A 16,929-nucleotide genomic window follows, 5' to 3' on the forward strand; every position below is an offset into this window, starting at 1 on the left:
CGGCCCAAAGATAGAGAGGCTAAGCTGCAGCCCGAGCAAAAAGGCTGCTGGATTTATATTGATGAAAAGCAAATTTACATACAATCTACTTTAAAAAAAAAAAAAAAAAAACAATTCATCTTTAACTGAGACATGTTGTGGTGTCCTCGAGAAGGACACAGTCCAAGCCTCTTCAGGGAAGCAGGTGACCGGACCTGAAAAAGAATCACATTTTTATTTCACTTTTCAACAGCACTGCTTTCTTCTCGTCTGTTTGGCTTCCTCTTCTTTACCCAAGTAAAGAAGAAAAATAGTGCCACAGGGGGTTTTGGGTGAAACTTGCACTCCCAGGCAGCGTATCGCCAAACCCGGGATGAGCTGCATCTTGGCTCGGCCTAAACTTAACCTACTGCCCGCCTCGCCAGCCAGCTCTTTTCCCTGCTCTGCTTCGGTGAATCTGAGGAAACCTTTTGTTTCCTCACATCCTCATCCTCGCCAACGCCGGTGACAATTCACCGGGAGATCACTGGAAGACAAAGATTGCGTGTAACATACATGATTTAGAATCACAGATGACTGCGACAGAGTTTTGTTCCCGTCTCATCTGTCGCCACTAACCTTTAATGGAATTAGCTGCCTGAGGTGCCCGAACAAACAAACACACAAAAGAACCCTGTGAGGAAGCCAGACCGAGCTCTCTGGGAAAAAAAAGGGTCTCTCCTGTCAAAAAATTTATCATATATTGAAGAGCTCAGCTGTAACGCCTTTGAATTTTTGATTTAATCAATTTACCAATGCAAAGCCAAGAATGGGACCTACACTTAACTGTAGTGTACTCGGTATATTTCACTGCAGCATCAATTTTGCACATGGGATGCATTACCGTCTGCTGACATTCTGTGACCTCTGAGGTGATTACAACTGACCTCACGCTCAGAAAACCTGAAAAAGACAGTAGACACGGGGGCTAATAAATATAAACATCTGAATCCCTAAGGATTATTTAGGGACGGAGAAGATCGTTGCATAAGGTTTGTAATTCCTGTCTGAGTCCTTGTCACGTATCACCATTTTCAATAAGGAGAAAATGTATCAACGACACGGTTCACTGTGGAACATGTTGCAAAGCCGTAGTCACAATGTAGGAATGTGGATAACTGGCATCCCGATAGGTTGTACTGAGAAGGCTGGAGAGTCACCGTCGCATTTAAGTATGGGGCAGTGAAATGAAGTGAAAGCATGGGTGAAAGCAAGGTGATTTTTGTGTTTTAAATTCAACCACTGGCTTGAAAACATTAAGCAAACATTAAAACCAAGTAAATGAACTCAAAAAGAAAAGACACTTCCTGGATTTCTGCAGGCTTGATGACACGTTCATCAGGTCGGTGGCCGTCGCTCTTGTTGTCTAACCGCCCCGCAGAGTGTGTTACTATGTCCAGTGTGTGTGTGTGTGTGTGTGGTGTGTGTGTGTGTTTTGCCAAGGCTGAAGCAGACGGAGGTGAGGCCCTGCGAGCTGCTGCTCCATATTGTGACAGTTCAGAGGTGGAGGTGTGCTACACCCCCACATCTCCTAATACCGCCTGCTAATCCATCTGCAGGATTACTGTCCACTGTAATCACTCATCCTCCACACTGACACACCTCACCTCACACTGCAACTCCTGACTCATTACACACACACACACACACACACACACACACAGCATGGACGTACCTTGCATAAGAAGTTTTTTATTGTGGCTGTAATTTCATATGAAATGGGAATCAGGTGCATCAGGATCATTGTGCTTCAGGTATCAGTTAGAAGCTTTATTGAGACATTCCCCTCACTGATAATGACAATAGCAAGGACTTCATTTGTTTGGCTTCACGCAGAGATGCAACGCTTCACAGCGCAGGATTCAAAACAGCATTACTGCAAAGAATGAACAGTGACAATGAGTCAACTGTTTGATCAAATAACATAAAACAATAACAATAAAAACCAACAGGAACAAGACAAAGTTAGGGGAGTGCTGCCCCAATCCAAAGGCCACGTTCAAAAGATAGGCCTAGGAGATTCGCCAGGGCTGGAAAGTAACTGAGTACATTTACTCAAGTACTGTTCTTAACTACAATTTTGGGGAGTATTTCCATTTTATACCACTACTGTACTACAGAGTCAGAGGGAAATATTGTATTTTTTACACAAAGAAACGATGATGATCTTATAAAATATATATGTTTAGATGTCAGAATCAGAATCAGAAATACTTTATTGATTCCCGGGGGGGAAATTGTACAGTACCGGTGCTCCTATTCAAGAGTAGAAAGTAGCATAATTTAGAGCTAAAAGTATGTCCAAAATATATACACATTTACAGTATTTAAGTGAAAAATAAAGTAAAAAAATATACTATAACAATGTATATGTGTATATATATATATATATATGTATGTATTGCACTGTTGTGTATGACTATATATGTATTGCACTGAAACATTTAAGAATAAATAGTGAGGTAGTATATGAACAGGTGAAGTAGGTCCAGATTTCCAATGTTGTTTCCAATATGTTTTAGCTTGTGACCCCTTATAAAAAAAAAAATAAAGCAGTATCTGGGTTGGGGGCTCTTGTCGTATTTCCTAACTGTATATAAAGCAGTTAAAAGTAGCACAGACAAATAGACAGACACGCGAAGAGGCATGAAGGTGTGAGGCAAGTATAGTAAAAAAGAGAAATGTGTCTTACCAATTGTAAAAAAAATAAAAAGTAAAAAAGTACTTTTACTTACTGTAATTTTCTTATACAATTTGTAGGTAGGTTTTTTACAACCGTGACAAATAGAACTTAGCGTTAAAATCACTCCCAGATCTGTAGTTGAATCTGTTTGGAGAGACAACCAAACAGCAAGTGCTGCTTCTCTCTTTTTACTTTCAATCCTACACGTTGGATCTCTGTTTTCTGCTCATTTCAGGGGTTTTTTTTGTTGTTGTTTTTTTAATTGCTCATCCAAATATTGATGTCAGTGCGACAGTCTTATCACAATAACCTTTCACTCTGTTTTAAACATGGCCATTGAAGTTATGTGATATCTTACGAGGAACAGAGTCTAAATTCAATTCTACATACAAGGTGTTCATATGTGCTCAATTCAAACATTTGCAGTGGGGGGGAAAAAGGGTGATTTCTTTCTCTCTCATACTCAGGATCAACACTTTGTCACTCATTATGTATTGACCGTGAAAAACATCACTATCAACAAGCGGCCTCTTTCAATACAGCTTTTCTCATTGGCTTAAACATATTTGCCCATTCAGAAGTTACATTTTCAAAACTCTCACACACACACACACATACACACACACACACACACACACAGGCCCAAACTGAAAGCCGCTAGCCAAAAATGCTCTAACCCTCACAAAACCTTCAAAAAAAAAAAGAAAGAAAACACAGGCAACAAAAGCAAATATTCCCATCAACACGACACGGCTTGTTCGTTTCAATCAATCACTACACCATGGACAACAAAGATGCAAGATTCTTCTATCAATATGACCCGGTTCAACCTTCACTGTGCTATATGTGATGTGCCATCCGTTGACACTTTACACAGTTGTAGCAGGTTACAGCATGAAGCGTGTTTTACGAGCGATAACAGCCCCTGCTGCACTCGATGTTGAGAAATGCTGTTTTCTTCATTCATGTTATTCTTGCGTGCCGGTCTTTCTGTACCCATGAACTTGTCGTCGACACGTGCGAGGCCGACAGTTTGCACCGAGACCAGCAAATTCACACGTTCATTATGGTGCAGCCTTTGTGCTGCATTATTTCACCACCAAAGAACCAATGAAGAACTCCACCCGCTCTCAGAAATGCTCCCCCCCCCCCCCCCCACGTCATTCTTTTTGGCTCCTCCAACATGCATGCTCCTCCACACTGCTCTCCCTCTGGCCCCTTTTACTCTCCTTGCGTGCCCTCCCTCATAGGGTCCGGCTCATTGAACCAGGACATGTTAAATCTGCAGGTCATATTGGGCTTTATGGTGACTCAGCGCGGTGAAGGTGCCAGGTCATGGGTCTGGAGCTCAGAGTGGACCGGAGTCACATGTGGACTGTCTCGCAAACCAGAGGGGTGTGAAAGGGGATTCTGAGACCACAGCGTAACTGAGCGTTGAATATAGTGCTTGGTGGTGTGATGGACTTTTGTGTGTGTGTGTGTGTGTGTGTGTGTGTGTTCAGTGTGACAGTATGGAGCTCCAGTTGGAATGAGTCCTAACTGGACTGGGGGGGGGGGGGGGGGGGGGGGGGGGTGGTCGGTGCTGAGCTGCTGGTGGCACCTGGTTTGCACAGAGGAGATTATTACAGTGTGTGTGTGTGTGTGTGTGTGTGTGTGTGTGTGTGTGTGCCGGGTGAGTGATTGGGGCTGACAGCAGCCTCTGTATTGCTGGCTGGCCTGCAGATTTAGCCGACCTGTTTTAGACACTCTAATCTGGATTAACTGCAGCAGTGTGTCAGTGGGGACGAGAACTGGAGCTTCTCCCACCCTCTGCCCCTTCACCTGCTTCTCCTCCATCCCTCTCGCCGCCCCTCCCCTCCCCTCTGCGTATACCTGCTCCCCTTCCGCCAGCCGGACCTCCATCTACCTGCCCTCTCTCATGGAGATTCCAGGCGCACAGTGTGTTGAACACAAACTTAAAATGAAAGCGCTTGCTTGCACCAGTGTGAATGTGCCTCAGTGAGTGCAGCTTTAGGGGGGAGGGCAGTCGGGCAGGGATTATACCAGCTCAGTCCTTTTCCCTACTTCCCTATTTGCTGTTGCAGCTGCAGGACAAGCTGTTCCACTATTGGGTGAAGATTGCATCACCATCATCAACATCCTCTGGACGCATAACATATATGATCTTTTTTTTTTTTTTTTTTTTTTTTATCAGATAAAAATAAGTCACAAAAAAAAAAAAAAGATCGCACTTAGCAGGATTTTTTTTTTTAAATCCCACATTTTGGCCAGTGATCGCAATGCCTCATGATAATAATTCTACAATATTTCAATTTCACAGATTTGTCCTAAATGGTGTCATTTTTTTTGAATTAAACTCAACAAGAAATGCCAACAAAAAAAAAGTAAAGAAAATGTATTTTGAATCAACTAAAGCGGTCATCGTTTAAAAAAAATTCAAATACTGATGAAACATTTGTAGTCCGTAGACTCCGGGAGTCCCACGTTTTTTTCAACTTCTGTATAAAAGTGATGTGTCTATTTGCAGGTTTCCATCAGGTGCCCCAGCTGTCTCCTCGCTCTGAATCCTCTGTCCACGTCGTTCTCTCTCCTTCCTCCCTCCACCCTCGGCTCCTCCCGTCATCACATTCTCTATCTTTGGCTGTTTTCTTGCCTTCTTTCTCCCCCCCCCACCCCCCACCCCAAGTCTACACACCGACCCGTCCGCATCCCCCTTTGCGCGGGCTGCAGTTCCCTCCAGCCTCCTCTCCTGCTCCACCACTGAACGGATTGCTCAGTCTTTCCTCCCTTTATCTGGAGATAAGATACTTACTTTTCAGATAAAGCATATTATGATAAATCAAATGAGCTTTGTCGGTTTTGTGCATCTGTGTGTGTGTGTGTGTGTGTGTGTGTGTGTGTGAAGGCAGCATGTGTGTATGCAGCTGTGTTTTGGAGATAAATGTAATCTGTCAATTATGTGTGAATGTATGAAGTGCAGCAGAAGCCCAGCAGGTTAATTGATCATCAGGAGGGGAAAAGGGAAAGGACGGAGGGGATGACGTAACGAGAGCTGAAAGGAACATTATCCTTTCTGACATAGAAATTCTGCTTTTTGTTTTCGTTCACATAAGAAAGGGTCACATTTAGGGTTAGGGTCAGAAAATAATGATACAACATCTGTTTAAAGGATGGCAGACATGCAGATGGAAAATCAACATACACGTCATATGTTTGATATAGATTTCTACTTGAACCACTTCCTCTGCAAATCATTTGCAACTTATGAGAATCAACTTTTGGCTTATTATGCAGCCTGTTGCTTGTGGATACTTACTTGGACCCGGTGTGCGCGTACGCGTGCGCGCGCAGTGGGAGGGGTTTGCCGGGGCCACTTGCTCCCTCTAATTAGCAGCGTGTGCCCGGGTAAAGAAAGTCAGTGGAGCGACCTCGCCAAGGCGCAGAGGCACCCGGGGGCCCACTCCTTCACCTGTGCGGTGACTTGGTGAGCTGTGTGGAGGCGGACTCGGACGCTCGGCGCGCTGCAGTGTGCTCCGCTCAGCTGACAGACAGTCAAAGCGGCTGAAACTGCAGGTAGACAACAAAACAAACAGAAAAACACTTCTTTTTTCTTTTTTTTTTTGTCTTTTTTTTTCTCTCTCTCTCTCTCTCTCTCTCTCTGGTGAACTCCGGCGCCGGTGCCGCTTCTTTCCTCAGCAGCGGGTTTGGACCCGACGCACCGACTCGTTGCCCCCGCTGCGCTCTGAGGGGCCCCTCGGCTGTCGCGTCGCGTGTCCGACACACAAGTCCGCGACAGGACTTAAAAGCCTGCTGCAAGGATGATGTCCTACATAAAGCAACCCCATTACACCATGAACGGGTTAAATTTGCCCGGCCCCGGGATGGATGTGCTGCACACAACCGTCGCTTATCCATGTAAGTATAAACTGCTACATTTTAAAAAAACCCCAAACTGTTTTGTTGTTTTACTTTTACGTAGAGCTGCCTCCTCTTGTTCTAGTCAGTAAGAGTAGGCTGAGCATTCCAACAGGAACGATGCGTAAAGACGCGGGAGCCTCCCGCGTCTTTACGCATCGTTCCGGGATGAAAATCATTTAAAAGAGATTTAAAAAAAAAAAAAAAAAGCTTGTATAATAATGATTAAACGGTGAAATGAAGTATAACATTATTATTCCCACACTGGAGTATAGAAATAGACAAATGAATCTCACATTCATCTTTAAGGGTTCAGGAGAGATCGGTGATTTAACGGAATGTTAATATTTTCATTTCTACCTGCTCTCTGCTGTCGGGTACACCGCATCAGCACATTTGTTAACGAGCACACACACTGAAATCTGACACGCAAATAATAATCAGACAAGATTTGACATATATATATATTTTTTTTTATTTTATTTTATTTTATTTTATGTTTCTCACTTTTTCCTCAGAGCTCTCAAAAGTTGTCTCAAGTCTGTCTCTGTCAAAGACTGACAGGAGATGGAGACACTTGTTGTGTTAAATTACCGTGACGGTGCATCTATAATTCCACACTGCATGTTATATATATATATATATATGTGTGTGTGACACAGGTTTGGCTGTGCAACATGGAGGGCAGATAGATTCAGTGGGATGGGTGGTTGTCTTCTTTTCTGGGAAAACTGAAACTCTCAAAAGTTCTCCCTGTTCTGATAATTTGATATAATGAGCGGACACACGTTTGTCTGCGTATTGGTTACAGGGGTCACAATGCAATGTGAGGTTTCCACGTTTTTTACTTGCTGTCACAGTCACACGCACATAGCTGAGGCAACAACAAACCTGCCAAAATAATCCCTGAAACGGCCGGCATGTCCCCTTTAAAACAAGAGTCTGAGCCGTGCTCATAATTCATGACATCTCTCAACTGCTGCCAGTACCATAACCCCCCCCCCCCCCCCCCCCCCTCTCTCTCTCCTCTGTGTCTCTTGGGTTTGCAGCCACTCCCCGGAAGCAGCGTCGCGAGCGCACCACCTTCACCCGGACGCAGCTGGACATCCTGGAGGCGCTGTTCTCCAAGACCCGCTACCCAGACATCTTCATGAGGGAGGAGGTGGCCCTCAAGATCAACCTGCCCGAGTCACGTGTGCAGGTACTGCAGAAGTAGGCCACGGCCAAGATGGAGGCCTCGCTGCTCAGCGCGGTTTACTCAGAGTGAGACGAGACATCTTGAGGGCTTTAAAGGAGACACGCTTTTAGTGCAGCCGCACATCACCTCCGCTGTCTCCTGCACATTCCTCGATGGTATCACTTAGTAACATAAGTCACGCTCGTCCTTCCTCAGCTGAGTTAGTCACAGCTCAAGACGCAGTCGCCATGTTCCTGTGTTAACATGTTGCGTCTGCTTCTTTGTTTCTTTTCTCCAGGTTTGGTTTAAAAACCGTCGTGCCAAGTGTCGCCAGCAGCAGCAGCAGAGCAGTGGCCAGTCCAAGCCCCGCCCTCCCAAAAAGAAGGCCTCTCCGGTGCAGGAACCCAGCGCCCCCGACCCCGTCCCTAACCCGTCTGGGTCGTACAGCCCCTCCTCTGCCCAGTCCGGCCCCAGCCTGGCCCCGAGCTCCAGCACTGGAAACACTGCCGTGTCCATCTGGAGCCCAGCCATCTCGCCCCTGCCCGACCCCCTGGCCTCCTCCTCGGCCCCCTGCATGCAGCGGCCCTCCCCTTACCCAATGAGCTACGGCCAGCCGTCGGCCTACACCCAGGGCTACGCCAGCACCACCTCCTACTTCACCGGCCTGGACTGCAGCGCCTACCTGTCCCCCATGCACTCGCAGCTGTCGGGCACCGTGGGCGCCCTCAGCCCCATCACTGTGCCCTCGATGGGGGGCTCACTAAGCCAGTCCCCGGCATCGCTGTCCTCGCAGGGTTACAGCACTGCCTCCTCCCTGGGCTTCACCTCTGTTGACTGCCTGGACTACAAGGACCAGCAGGCCTGGAAACTGGGCTTCACCACAATGGACTGCCTGGACCACAAGGACCAAAACTCCTGGAAGTTCCAGGTCCTCTAGAAAGCGAGAAAAAGAGTGAGTGCGTCAACGTGCCGTGTGAGATAGTGTGAGGCAGCTCAGCCAGAGGACTCGAGGTCTTTGATTTTCAGCTTGTTGTTTGTAAGATTTCTTTTCTAAAGGTGACCTCTGTAGAAATGCTTTGGGTGTGAGCGACCCTGGAGCCGGAGGGAGCGGTGACTGTCATCAGTGCTGCCTGACCGCACATCATATCTGTCGCCTCCTTCATACCACGCTAAACCAGAGAGCAGACGCCTTGAAAGAGTTTGTAGGGAAACACTGGAGTCGCACACTTCGACATGACGCACACACACACACACACACACACACACTACACATGTTTCATTTTGTTTTAAACTTGCGTTGTCATAGAGTGAAAAGAGAGCCGCTTTGACAGGAAGGAGCTCTGAAGTCCTATAGAACACTTCCTCCTTCAGGGTTTCATTATTTTAAGCTATTTATTATTATTTTATGCTACATTTAAACATGTAGTTTGGTTTAGAAGGTTTTTTTTTTGTTTTTTTTGTGTGTTGCATATTACAGTGTTTAGCCTTTAGTATTATCACCCCAACCTGTTTGATGGAAACGTTAGATTCTTCTGTTTTAGTCTTGTGACATATTAAAGTGATCTATTCTTTACACGTCTGTGCCCTGATAGTCATTGACATTCTGTGCTTTGAAATGAATGATACTTTGTGTTTGCAGGTTTAGAGCTCGTTAGGGAACTGGACGCAGTGTGGGTGTAAAGCGGAGGGGGCGGGGAGGGTGGGGCGGGGGGGGGGGGTCAGGTCTGGACCCCCGTCATGTCATGTAATATGGCCTGCATGGCCTGCGCTGGTCCATCTTGGTTATTTTAGCTTATCTGATTCTGGGAGTGTCCCAATCCTCTTAGCCTCCCTTCAGCAATGCCCTAAGTGAATTAGTTAGGATTATTGCCCTATCCCCCTCTGTCTCTCTCTCTCTCTCTCTCTCTCTCTCTCCATCTCCTCCCCATCTCACTCACCTCAGCCTGCTCTTCCTCCCCTTCCTTTTCCTGTCTTTTCTATCTCGGTCCACCTTTCCTTACTCCACCTCTCACCAACTCTGCAGTATCTATTTTCTCTACCTCTGCCTGTCGTCTCTCAGGCGGCCTTACGCCTGAGAGACGACCCTCTCGTCCTCTGCGCTCCCAGAAACGACCCGCGTTCCGAAACATCCCCAATCACCGACATCAGTGCAGTTTAATAAAGCCTTTTTTCTTTTTTTACTACAGCTGTTTTCATGAATTGTTCTGGCTCTCAGATATCTATCTATTCTATCAGCTCAGCCCCCCCCCCCCCCCCCCCCCCTCCTTTTTTTTTTTCCAACCCCACCCCCACCACTCCACCAATCTCCCCAACTCCTCTGACAACTTGGTAATCCCCACATGACCTGATTACTGCCACGCAAACTTAACTACGACATCAAATACGTGAAAATATTTTATGGCAGTGTGTGTTGTTGTGGGAGTGTGTGTAGGCGGTTAGAGGGGCTTGATTCTCTGTTACTTAACAAAACAAAAAAGAAGTTTGACCCCACCCCCCCCCCCCCATTGATTTCTGTGACGCATCTTTTTAAAGCTTAATTGGATTGAAGGTTTGTCATTTCAGAGCATTCAATAAATCTAACCTACGGTCTTGAGGTATTGTTGTTTAGGATCTGATTAAATGTGTGCCAGTGATCCATGCGTCATGTCAGCTGAATCCATTTAAAAGGCTTGACAAAGTGTCACTCCTGACGTGGGACTTTTGTCGCTGTGCAAATCATATCTGTCCTCAAACCACGTCAAAGTGTCACATTTCGATAATAAATTCAGATGTGCTGCACTGAGAGAAGCCAACGGGTAGCGAGAGACATTTCAGAGCATTTCTCTGCACTCAACACTGACCTAATCCCACTCTGCGCTCGTTTTAATCCCTCCGCCCTCCCTCTCCGTGGTGGGATTGGTTAATCCCTGCGCCGGCGCACCCTGATTGGTTAACCTCTCCTGGAGGGTGCAGTGCATTTGTAATCTTCCCCCTTCAGCACTGAGAGTTTCAGACAGACATTTGTGCCGTAATCCCAGGGAGGAGCAGATGTGATGGGGGGAGGGGGGGGGGGGGAGGGGCAGGGGCAGCAACCCGGGCAGACCTTGAGGAAGGTGAACGCGGGAAAACAAACAAAAAAAAAACCTTGTGAGACCTTGTGTTGGAAAAGTCCAAACGTTGGCTGAAAGAAGTAGTTACAGTTCACAGACTCATGCTTTATATTTGGCCTGTTTACCCAAATGAGATTTAGCACCAGGTGTGGTCACATCTCCACCTACACAGGAAGCGATGAAGCACTGAAGTGTTTCACGGTTAGGGGAAATTCACACGTAACATCAAATGAACTTGGAACAAAACAAGCAGAACTGACCTATGAAGTGGCTGTTGATTACCGGGTCATTTGTCTATCAGCTGATCAGCAATAACGGACTAAATGTGCTCAAATGTGAACCTGGTCTTCATCGGTGACACTCCTCCTCCTCCAGTGTCCACACATCAGTGTTCCTCTTGGAGAAAATGGTTCTGTTTTTCCAAATAGCGTATTCAAAAAGTGATATATCAGGCTAAATTGCAAAATTACAATGTATATCAATTATAACATTATTATTATTATAAAACTAGTGCCCGTGGAATTAGCTCCTGACTCGTCCTCTTGATGTTTTCCCGTCATCTTTTAGCAGCACATAACAATGTGGCATCAACCTTTAATGATTCTGACTTTTCTTTTGCAGTTGGTGGCGGAAGGAGTAAAGTAAAAGTACCTATACTGCAATGTACAAAAATACTACAAAGAGAGTGGATCGCATCAGTCCAGCTCTCAGGTCTTTACACTGGCTTCCTGTGTGTTGAAGAACAACATTGTAATCAAACCTGTTTTTATCTTTGTCCAACTCTTTTTAAAACTCTTCATATATTGCCTTGTGTTTCTTTTACTCAGCTCTGGGGAAAAAAAACTAAATTAGACACCACTGCAAAATGATCAGTTTCTGTGGTTTTACTGTTTATGTAAGGTACGTGTTTGAGTGAAATGAACATTTTTGTATTATTCTATCAACTAAAATTTCTTAATTTAATCTAATTAAAAGCATTTAAGTTCATATTCATTTTCAAACATGATAGTAATGTTTTAACTTAGGAAGAGAAGAAAATTCAGATATCAATTGGTGAAATAACCCTAATATTTTTAAACCATTGCTGTCGGGTGACTTTGTGCCACTCCTGGTGCAAAGATTCAAGTAGCTCTGTTCAGTTTGATGGCTGGAGTGACATTCCAAAACGTTCTCATTGGAGAAGTCGCCCTCTGCCAGTCTGCAGCTTTGTTGTCCCCAATGTCTGCTGCTCGACTTCGTTCTTGTGAACAAAGGGATGGAAGCAACCTGACGCTCACTGTGTCCTTCTGCCACTAAAACCAGGATTGAACCCTTCCTTTCCTTCACTCAAAAACTTCTTTTCAACTCTTTCGGTGGGGTCAATAGTTCTTTTTTGATTCCAGTTCCTTGTGAGGTAATGCTGGCCCTTCTTTTGCCATGCCAAGTGAGGAGAGTGACGACCACAGCAGTGGTTTTTATACGTTTCCTCGTTAGATGAGATTTGGTTCAGCTGATAACCTCATCAGTACCTAAGCAGAATGAGGTGTGCTTGTGCTGGAATGGCTGCCATACGCATAAAGATGCTGATTTAAGAAGTCTCTATAGCCAGTATATCAGTGCCTCAATGAAATGCTGTAAATAATAAATCACACCGACTAGCATCCATTAGTTTACACACCTATTTATTACCACCATAATATGAGAAATTTGGAAAATACAAATATCAGTTTATTTATACGTCTGAAAATCTCGAGGAATAAGAAAAATATAAAAGAAAACAAATATGAGGTTATATTGTGTATCACAAATTTTGAGAAAGGGACAGATTATATGTTCAGATCTACAGAAGAGTGCGGGAGACACACAGACCCTAAACATGCAGAGCGTAACTTTCACTATAATGTCAACTCATACTGTTGTGACAAGTCTAAAGTCTATGTGGAGATAAAGTTAGAGAGACAGAAGCATTATGTGTGATGACTGATCTACAGTGAACAATTGAGGAGACGGTAAACCATCGCCCCCGTGTGGCTGCCATTAGAATAGAAGTTGCCTTGGAAAACAGAGAAGCCCTTCCTGATTTTCTATAGCGAATCAGATCACTGTAAAAAAAAAAAAAAAAGGAAAACAACTGAGAGCCATGTTGACAATATTAATTGCTTTTTTTTCCTCTTAATTTGATGATTTTGGAAGTGGTAAAAAGAAGAGATGGTCATCGATGAATTATATGCATACAAAAAATAGACACCATATCCACAACGATAATCAATACTCTTAAGCAACCAAAAGATTCTTGTTTGTTGAGTACAAGTGGTTTGAAAGATCAGAGCTCACACATCCACACAAGCAGACAAACAGACTGCCATCCCCTCCCAGTGCACATCACAGAGGTGAAGGAGGTGGTTTGAAAAGGTACAGCGAGCCATCGGGCTGCAGCTGGGGGAGCCGGGGTGTAGAGGGACGGACTAGGCGGGAGGGGAGGAGGGTGTTCAGAGGGGGCAGAGGCCTCAGGACTAGTTTTAATAGCACCCTGCTGTGGAAGTTGCAGCTCCCCTTAAGCAGACTAGCCCCTCAGCGACGTCCCTCTGCTTCGGCTCTGTTTGCCACACAAACCACACCGGCTGGCCTCCCACCCTGGAAGAATCCAGGTGAGCTCGAGGGTGGGCTTCATGCTTTGAGGCGCAGCCCAAACCCCGTGACGCATGTTTGAGTATGTGTGCACATGTAAGTCTGATCTGCAAAAACCTTTTGCATGCACGAAAAAGGTACCCTAAAAACATTTGGTGAAGACAAAAAACCTATGAGAGACCAGACTTCAACATATTTCTATCTCTTCATAATCAGGATTACTCTAAAGTCTACTGAGAAGGTGGGCAGGTGGGGGAGGGAGGGTGACAGGGTTGGGTGGAGCTGGGTGGGTGGGGTAGAAAGAAGGAGCAAGGGCAGGTTCAGGTAAAGAAAAACAGGACAGAGGAGAAACATTAGGGAGGCCGTCTAAGCGCGCTCTCCGCGGATGCGGCGTGCCAGCTGGATGTCTTTGGGCATGATGGTGACACGCTTGGCATGGATGGCGCACAGGTTAGTGTCCTCGAACAGACCCACCAGGTACGCCTCACTGGCCTCCTGCGGGGAGCGGACAAACAGAAACAGAAGTGTGTCAGTTTTAGAGTTCGAAAGTCATACTGATGTAGCTCTATTGACATATATTTTGTGCACACACACACACACACACACACACACACCTGCAGGGCTCCGATGGCAGCGCTCTGGAAACGCAGGTCAGTCTTGAAGTCCTGAGCAATCTCCCTCACCAGGCGCTGGAAGGGCAGCTTACGGATCAGCAGCTCAGTGGACTTCTGGTACCTACGGATCTCTCTCAAAGCCACGGTACCAGGCCTGAAACACACAGCCATGCTCTAGCTCAGAACACCATCTCAATGTTGGAAAAAAAAATGCCTCTTTGTCACTTTAAAAAAAAGATGCTTCCTGTGTGAGCAGTGAAAGTTGGATTTATTTGACCATCTCATCTTGATGTAGATGATTTCAATGACGTTATGACGTCAAAGACATGGCTGTGTGGGGAAATCCAAGTGCGTTACCTGTAACGATGGGGCTTCTTGACACCACCGGTCGAGGGGGCGCTCTTGCGGGCAGCCTTGGTGGCCAGCTGCTTACGAGGAGCCTTTCCTCCAGTGGACTTACGGGCGGTCTGCTTGGTACGAGCCATTACGACGAAGTGTCACCTGCAGGGAATATCGAAAGCATAAGAGATTGTTCATACTTCAGTTCGTACTTTTCCTCTCTGACCTCAGCATGTTTTAAGGCTGCTGTTGTGTTCACCCTCTCCACATCTTTGTTGCATTTCATTGTCAGTATTATCATAGGCACTCCGGACAAATGTTCCTTCTAAGCTCACAGCCTGGTGACCGATCAGTCAAAATGTATAACACAATAATAACTTAGTGCAAAATATTTTGCGAATGCTTATATATTTGGAGGCCTGGAACTGACAAAAAAGCTGTAAAAAGATTATCAGATGTATCATCAGAGGTCAAAAGAAGAACTGAATACATCAATTACAATACTTTCAGTTAAATAATTAAAACGTGAGTGTCAGCTAGCTCCGTATATACGTTTTGGTTTTGCATGATATTAAATGCAGAGTTTTGTGGATTTTGTTTGCTGTTTATAGTCACTATTTGCTCCTGGAAGTACCCAAACATCTGCAGAAGGGTCAGTAAAGTCTCATGTTATTTTCAAGTCTTTCATGTTCAGTCATATCGCGCCGCCTGGGAAAACTTTTCCTTCGGTTTGGCCGCAGCAGACACACCGTGCCGAGCCAATCCAGACGCTGCGGTCTACCGACTACACCAATCACAATACTAAACCGGACATTATTACGAAACAGACCAATCCGCCATGTCTATGTCGCAGTTTATGACCAATGGGGTTGTAGTCTGCAGGGTTTTAGGGCGGGACGAGCCGTCCAAACCCCGCCTCATACCGCAAGATTATGGCCGCAGACCCAAATCAATCTACCAGTGTAAAGGCAATGAGCGGGACTGTAAACTGACATTTTTTCCTCAAAAACAAACAACGTGTGCACACAAGACTACCAACAAAACGTAGGAGACAAGTGTGGCTATCAAATAAGCGTCAAGGCGTGCGAAGGGACGGTATATTTGAGCGAAACGGCGAAGGAGAAATCGCGTATGAAAGTGGAGCAGATATTTCGGCAGTGGAAGAACTGAGCCGTTTTTCCCTCTGCCTGGGCATCGGGGCAGCTGCTTTTCCCCCTCTCTACAGCGTCGAAATAACACGCTATTTCAACACAAAAACAACTTTATCTGTCTCATTTCCTTCACAAAACGGCGACCAATGTTCTATGGTTAAACATTTGTGACAAAAATGGAACTTACCGAGGGTGAATTTAACGCTTTTTCTTCGCACGGATACAAGTGTGTTGTGGTTGTCTGGCAGTGTCAGATATTTACTATCTCTCACACAATGGAAGCAGAGCGAGCAGGAGCAAAATGGCGGCCGTGTCAATCATCTGTCTCCCACAATGCAACTGCCAACATTTGTAAACATTGTAACTTCATTTCCTCAACTGGAACTTTTTGTTCCTAACGTTGTTGGCGTCGACTAAAATACCGTAATAATAATAATAATAATAATAATAAAAGTAACGTTTATTGTGTAAGTGTTTTATGTTATGAGCACGTGCTCTAGAAAAACAATAGACAATAATAAGGAGCAAGGTCAAAAATGAATAGTTAATTTAAAAAAAGAGCCAAATACATTAAAAGAAATTCAAGAGATGATGACAATACAATGTATTTTGAATAGTGGTGGTAAATAACAAAAGTACATTTAGCTACTCAAGTACAATTACACACACACACACACACCTCTTTTCCTCCCACTCCATTTCTTTTAACCATTTCTTCAGTTACGAGTTACTTTGCTGATTCAGATGATTAATACAAAATATACTAAGTCAATTATGATGTATAGTTATAGATAGAATTACCTTCACCAGCTGCAACGTTAGAGGGAAACGTGCATTAATGCATCAATAATTATAATACATTAATATAGTATGTTATTCTGAAATGGGCCATTCTGCACAATGAGGACTTGTACTTTTGATGCTATTACTTGAATGATCAGAGTACTTCTTCCACCACGTCAGTATAATTCTTATATAATGTTTGATATATTTATGTATTTGAGAATGAAAAAAAAAAATAGTAGAACGTAACAGTGAATGAATCAAATTAATAAGATCCAGCAAGTGGGTCTCCAAGTTATTATTATTTTTTTAATTATGTAAATAAGGGCACATTTTCAAATTTAAAGGACACCCAGTTGTATGTATGTAGTGCATGTACACCCTGAGAGAGCGACGCACAATTTTCTTCCAGAAATTCCAACAGAAAATACAAGGATCCATCTCACACTCACATATGAATGAACAAGAACACGCCTTCACTTTTGATTATCATAAAATTGTTGGTTTGAACTAAATTGCTGACAACATTGTTACTTATACTTAAGCTTCCAAG

The 16,929-nt window shown here is 44.7% G+C and overlaps 2 protein-coding genes across 3 annotated transcripts; one reads left to right on the plus strand and one right to left on the minus strand.

The window, feature by feature from the left end:
• The first annotated feature begins 6,519 nt into the window (after positions 1-6,519).
• crx (cone-rod homeobox) lies at positions 6,520-8,730 on the plus strand. 2 transcript variants are annotated; one of them, XM_070917265.1, is made up of 3 exons: positions 6,520-6,655; positions 7,666-7,817; positions 8,092-8,730. In XM_070917265.1, the coding sequence occupies exons 1-3, from the start codon at positions 6,520-6,522 to the stop codon at positions 8,728-8,730; spliced, it is 927 nt and encodes a 308-aa protein (XP_070773366.1). The 2 variants fall into 2 exon arrangements, with proteins under 2 accessions (XP_070773366.1, XP_070773367.1); XM_070917266.1 differs by having other exon boundaries at positions 6,520-6,616.
• A 3,796-nt stretch (positions 8,731-12,526) lies between these two features.
• Positions 12,527-15,911, minus strand: h3f3c (H3 histone, family 3C). Its single transcript, XM_070917427.1, has 4 exons — positions 15,781-15,911; positions 14,461-14,604; positions 14,104-14,257; positions 12,527-13,984 (listed from the first exon to the last, which is right to left on the minus strand). The coding sequence occupies exons 2-4, from the start codon at positions 14,586-14,588 to the stop codon at positions 13,856-13,858; spliced, it is 411 nt and encodes a 136-aa protein (XP_070773528.1). The 5' UTR covers positions 14,589-14,604; positions 15,781-15,911; the 3' UTR covers positions 12,527-13,855.
• Between the last annotated feature and the right edge of the window lie 1,018 nt (positions 15,912-16,929).

Source organism: Enoplosus armatus, chromosome 13 (genome assembly GCF_043641665.1).
Source record: "Enoplosus armatus isolate fEnoArm2 chromosome 13, fEnoArm2.hap1, whole genome shotgun sequence".
Lineage (NCBI taxonomy): Eukaryota > Metazoa > Chordata > Actinopteri > Centrarchiformes > Enoplosidae > Enoplosus > Enoplosus armatus.

Coding starts and splice junctions, on each gene's coding strand:
- crx (XM_070917265.1), top strand. CDS start 6,520: ATGATGTCCTACATAAAGCAACCCCATTACACCATGAACGGGTTAAAT. Junction 6,656..7,665: donor TTTTAAAAAAACCCCAAACT/GTTTTGTTGTTT, acceptor TTGGGTTTGCAG/CCACTCCCCGGAAGCAGCGT. Junction 7,818..8,091: donor TGCCCGAGTCACGTGTGCAG/GTACTGCAGAAG, acceptor TCTTTTCTCCAG/GTTTGGTTTAAAAACCGTCG.
- h3f3c (XM_070917427.1), bottom strand. CDS start 14,588: ATGGCTCGTACCAAGCAGACCGCCCGTAAGTCCACTGGAGGAAAGGCT. Junction 14,258..14,460: donor AAGAAGCCCCATCGTTACAG/GTAACGCACTTG, acceptor TGTGTGTTTCAG/GCCTGGTACCGTGGCTTTGA. Junction 13,985..14,103: donor CTGCCATCGGAGCCCTGCAG/GTGTGTGTGTGT, acceptor CGCTCCCCGCAG/GAGGCCAGTGAGGCGTACCT.